The sequence below is a fragment of the Dermacentor albipictus genome, chromosome 3, assembly GCF_038994185.2.
Source record: "Dermacentor albipictus isolate Rhodes 1998 colony chromosome 3, USDA_Dalb.pri_finalv2, whole genome shotgun sequence".
Taxonomy (NCBI): Eukaryota; Metazoa; Arthropoda; class Arachnida; order Ixodida; family Ixodidae; genus Dermacentor; species Dermacentor albipictus.
In genome coordinates, this window is record NC_091823.1 from 37,572,495 (window position 1) to 37,578,494 (window position 6,000).

Genomic DNA, 6,000 nt, shown 5'->3' on the forward strand with positions numbered 1-6,000 from the left:
ATCCAAGTACACGAGCGTTATTGCATTTAGCCATGGGAATGCGGCCACCGCGGGCGGGATTTGAACCCTCAACATTGTGCTTAGGAGCGCCACGCCATATCCACTAAGACACAATGGCAGGTAAAAGTAGTATAGGATGAATCGTTACAAAATACGGGCTCAGTTATGCAATTATGCAAGGCGCCGCGTTTAACCACTGGCTTTGGCGTTGCATAGCTGAGCTCGAAGTCGTGGGTTCAATTCCGGCCCCGGCAGCCGCATCCCACCATACCGTGTGCCTCATAATGGGAACGTGCTATTGGTAGGCCATGCGCCGGAATTTACTTTAATCTTTTTAGCAGAGTTTGTTAATAAAATTAAAGCAAACACAGCTCATATGTTTCCCATGATTCTAGAAAACTGGTCTTTTTTAAACTCTTTTAATGAATGACATTCATAACTGCAATAGTCGGGTAAATAAAACAAAGTGCCCTTTTCAATTCATTATAAATATATCCCCTGTAGATGCTCTATAGGTTGCCGTCTGCAAGAACTCAATAATCAGAAGTGATTGGTAGGAACTATTTTCACGACTGTGAAATGTAATGCTGTACAGCTAGCGCGTAAAGACTTACATTGCACTACTGATCTTCTCTCCAGAGCTCCTCGATCCTCGGTGTTATTTTCAGGTTATGCAGACTTATTCGGCACAAAATGCTATTGGGCCTCTCTTTGAAGGCTGGTTTCTCAACTGCCTTCCCATTTGTCAAATTGGACACATCATGCCTAATAGATTTTACGCCGTCCCCATCTATCGCCGTCCCATCGCTCGTTGGCCGACAAGGCCGCGAAGGAACTTTCGTGTTTCCTGAGGGAAACTGGCCTGTGTGACCACCTGTGACTTAGTGGAGCCATCCGCGCGCGTTTTTACACCTACCCTCTCTCTCTTTTTCTGATCTTTCTGTTCGCCTTTTCCCTTCTACCAGCGAAGGCTAGCCAACCGGACGCTGTCATTGTTAGCACTCTGCCTTCTCCCATTCTTTTCTCCTCCTGCACTTGAAATATTGCATTGTAGGGATGGTGAATGACCATGCAATCACTGACGAGAACGTGATTTAAAAATCTGACTCATTATTGGATGACCTAGTGCCAAAAAAGATAAGCAACGATGGAAACACAAGGGTAACGGCGAGCACAGTCGTTGGCCAGCAAATCTAATCTGACGGTTTAAGTCAGTCTGCTGTCGCCGCAAATTACAGAGTAAAGGTTGATGCTCGCGTACATTCGTGTACAACATTACGTGCGTCGCGCGCGCAATGTGATTAGACAGGGTCTATTCGATATAAAATCGGCGATCATTTCAATGAAATTTTAAATGCAGTAGGTACGTGTTGCGCTGAGCGATGTTTCGGTAACAGCGATAATACACTGATAAACTGTCGCCGGCTAAAAGCAACACAATGTGCCGGGACAATATAGCAGACTAAGATAATTTTATGTCCATGATGTTGGAGCTCGAGGTGGCGGTTGGGCCAGGAATCCATCAAGCTCATCGAGGACTACGTCCGGTAATAGAAGTGAAGGATAAAAAGGCTCCAGATACGAAATCCCACTCCATGCAGGATCATACATGTTAAGCGTCTGAGTTCTCATCAAGACACGTCAGCACCACCTCATTGCACCAAAAGTCTCCGATTTTAATACCGTAGTCTTCCCTAGGTGACTAGACTAGGGAATCTGACGACTGTATCCCGGCCAATCACAATCGTCGAATCCGTCGCAATATCCCACCCATGATATCGCACCATTCCGGCGAACTCCTCCTTCGATGTTGCACCTTCGCCCCCGCATACTTAGCAACTTGGGAATCCGAGGTCGAAGCCGTTCCCACGGTAGCATTCGACGTTGGCCCTTTTCATCGTTCGTTCAGGATGTCAGGCTGCGTCGACTTCTGGATAGGTGCCGACGAATGTGTGTGTGTGTGGGGGGGGGGGGGGGAGGGGGGGGTGTGCCTCGTGGCCAACGTCTAATTAATACCTTTGGCCGTGTTGAGACGTAACAATGTTTATTTCGAAGTGGAGACATTTAATTGCTGAGCTATTTTGTAACCAATGGTTGCGCGAATAGCATAAGCATTGATTTTCTTTTACTTAGGATGTCAGTAAGTTGCATGTGAGAAACACGGAGGACAGACTGTCTGTGCCCGACACAAGACCGGCACAAGCTGCTACGCCCAAGCAAACCAGACATGAAGGTGCCGCCCAACCTCGGCTCGTCCTTGAACCAGGCCTGGTCCCTGAACTGCCAACCACCTCCAGCGCGGGTGACACAGATGATCAACGAGGAAAAGTGAGTGTTGGCTATTTCTTTTGAACAGCTGGTACGGAAATATGCCCGCCAGATTCATCCCGGTAGCCAAGTCGTAAAGAAGGGAACGAAGGTACTCACCGCGTTAGCCCTGTGGCTATTACGTTGCGCCACTGAGCTCAAGGTTGCGAGCTCGATCCCCGCCGCTCAGGCAAAAGCAAAGGCCATCATTAGACTCTATGAAGATGGAATGGCAGTGAAAGCTGACGACAGTCAATGCTCTGAAACAAAAAGCAAGGGGATTTCGTTGCCATTCCATCTTCACAGAGTGGAATGGTTGTCACTTTTTGCGTTGCGAGTCTGGCGTCGTTGATGGTTCGGAGGTGACCGGACTCGCGATTGTCGTTTTCTTTCAGCATCGCGGGAACGTTCTTCGTCGGTGGTCGTTTCGCGCCAGCGCCGTTTACATTCTCGTTGCTGTTCCCTCCGGCGCTCCTCGTACGCATGTTGTTCTGCGGGTGTACGAGCTATACGTGTCCACCCCATCGATAACGCAGCTGTTTTTAGCGCCGATACCTCTCCTGCTTGTACACTGCGATAACCTTGACGTCACGCTATTGTTCGCGGCGAGCGTTCAAATCTGTTCCGCATTTTAACATCTGCGCCGCCACACTGCACCCGTATCGGTTAGTTACAAATCACCAAATTCGTTTGTTGGCGGATTCCGGATAAACTACGAAAGGTTAGTCATATACAGCTTTCGCTGTAAAATGCTCGTGTACTTAAACTAATATGCACGGTGAAAAACCCCGAGTGATCAACATTAATCTGGATTCCCTCACTACGGCAGGTCTTATATTAAGCTTCTGTTGGTTTTGGTACGCAAAAGCCAAGAATTTAATTTAATTTAGGGAACGGAGGTTAAAGCACATGTAATTGTGCACTGCTTTTTTTCCACACTAGAACTCGTAAGGCTACATGCGCTAACGGAAAGAAATTACTTCAACTAACTATTCAATAATCCTGATAAGAAAATGAACCACTGCCGAAATAAACTGATCGACACACGACGAAGTTCACGGCTGGCGTCCATACACGCGGCGCCACCACTCGACCATTGTTGGCATGAAACCTGACAACAAATTTTGTAGAAAGGCCGAACGAAGAGATCTCGGATCGCAGCTCAGGCGTCGTTGCGTTGTTTTTAATTGTTCGCACGTATGTGCCAAATCAATTACTAGTGTGCACGTTCAGGTTGCTTCAGAAGCACTTTGTACTTGTTGCCCTGGTCCCCCGTCACAAGGAAGATTTTCTAGGCGAGCAGAGGGATTAGCAGGGAGGATTTAATTACAGAGAACAAAAGAAAGCAAAGTGTAATCGAATGTTAAATATAAGAATGCAAGAAAATAAGAAGAAGAGCAAGAGAGTGAAGAACCCAGTCACAAGGATTAAGTGGAGATTAGAGCAAGTGAACAGAGACGTGAAGGAAAATGAAAAAAATAAATAAAGTGCTTCTATGTTTCTGGGGAATTTTCATGGTAGAGGCAGTGGTGGTACCGTATAACGTCTTGACCTTAGGGAAATCAGTCACCTGGTTAAGCGAGGGTTCACTCAGGGCCTGTTGAGCCAACACGAGCCAGTCAGTGGTCAGTTATGGCGTTAAGATGTGGTAATTCGGAACTTTTAATGCTGACTGGCACGCTTCTTTTTCTTTGCAGCCTTGCCGTGTTGAAGGAACAGCTCAACCCAGCGGGGAGAAGCGACCATCACCGACGTGAAAGCCCAGCACTCCTTAATTAGCACCGTCCGCACGTTGAGGATGATTTTTACTGCCGCGTGTGAACTGTTTATGCCAGCATCTAGCCATGAATTCACATACTGCCTTAAACACAGTTTGGTTCTCCGACATCAGAAGTGCTGGCACCTGATCGGACAACAGCTTTGTAAGTTTACTGTTTTGCTTTTTTATTAGGACAGAATTGTTACAGGCGGCTTTAGCATCGTTTAAGACAAGTATGGGAGTCGCGCACGAGTCAAAATGAGGAGTGGTCCGTCCTCGAACATGAGAGTTTATAAAAATATTGCACGAGAGAAATTGACGTTCCGTTTGACAGCTTCATCTTCTTGACTTCACATTACCGGTACAGCTGCATAATAACTTCTACGAAATCCGTGCGTGTCTGCCTTTATTTTCGCGATATTTTAAAGCATGGTTCATCTTAAAATCAAGTATAGTACGTAAGACATCGCCGCTGCATATCGCCTTATGATAACCATGAACACCTTAACCTGCAACAACCTCTCAGTTTAGTTCAGGCTCCCACAACATAGATACACTACATTATGTAGGTGCAGAAAGTGCCCAGTCAGGATGTCGGTAACTTCTCTTCTATGATTTGAGGAAGTTTTGTCTGCATATAAAGCACACCATTTGTGTCTGCGTATAAAGTTCCATCTTCATGTCACAATTACTGACGATTGGAAGGCGCGAAGCTGGGCATAAGCACAAAACATGCAAACCACAGCTCGCACATTTCAACCACTATTGCTGGCATGTTATTTGTCTACCATGAGCATGTTTTCTTTTTCTTCATTTTGCCTACAGATGTACAATATTGCGTCACGCTAACAAGCCCCTTTATTTTCATTTTTATCTGTCGCAGATTATCGTCTTCGGACAATCGGAACAGGATCTTATTTTCACTGTCTTGAAAATTTTCGATACAATGTTATTTGCACAGACGTGCTTCCTTCGGCAGATATGAAATCAAAGAATGTCATAGCCTGATAAAGGGAACTCGGCCGAGCCACGTCCCTCTTTACCCTTCCCCCTTTCAATAAAGTTTATCACCACCACCAGGGAAAGTCGTACCGTTCCCTCTGTCCTGGACGTTGCACAGCAGGATACCTATGTATTTGTATTTTGTATTTTACTGGACGTAATAAACGGTACCTTTGAACTATAATAGTGTGCGTGCATTTTGGGAGCGTTTATTAACAGCCTTCTCCTTCGAAAACCAGTAATTTCCACAGACACCCTCTGCTCACTGTAGAGGTACTTCCATTGTTTTACAACAAACATGCAGGAATCTAATAAACATATGCGTTGCAGAGAACAACGAACATCAAAAGCCAACAACTTCGCCTACGTACTTTTCGGCCCGAGGCATGTCATCATTTACATTAAGTGCAGTATCCTACAAATGCACTCACAGCCACCACGAAGAAAGAAACCCGGAAAAGTTTTAATAATGCGTAATCATTCTTTGGCGAGTACCTCAGCATAACCTGTCTGTCACGCGAAAAGTGATGCCTTGTAGCTGCAAAAAATGCCGAATTTGCGAAGTTAAAACTTTTAATGGTTATATTAGTGTAAATGTTGTGTATTGGTAGCTTTATAAGCCGTACAGTACAATTGAAAATATTCACCGAAGATTACAATACTCCCTAATTCGAAATTTGAGCACCGCTCTACGCGTGCTCTTATTTCGTGATATACTGAGGCAACGAATTTGAGAGAGACATGTAGCAGAGTCGGCGATCGTCGAAAATCTGATCTGCGGGTCAAGCGCGTCGGCTTTTACAGATGACTCGGCGAAAGTTACAGTGTAATCGCTGGCGCCACATGGCTTCCACAAAGTACTACACCATTCGCGTGGCTCATGCAATTAGATTACAAAACACTCGCAAACCATGATAATCGAGAGAAGCGCG

General features: G+C 45.7%; 1 protein-coding gene across 1 annotated transcript in view; it reads left to right on the forward strand.

The window, feature by feature from the left end:
• LOC135903417 (uncharacterized) overlaps positions 1-4,223 on the forward strand; it is a 29,182-nt gene extending 24,959 nt beyond the window's left edge. The window contains exons 10-11 of the mRNA XM_070536428.1: positions 2,134-2,328; positions 4,005-4,223. Coding sequence (XP_070392529.1) covers positions 2,134-2,328; positions 4,005-4,064 — 255 coding nt within the window. The 3' untranslated portion in view covers positions 4,065-4,223. The remainder of the gene's footprint in view (positions 1-2,133; positions 2,329-4,004) is intronic.
• Positions 4,224-6,000: the final 1,777 nt, after the last annotated feature.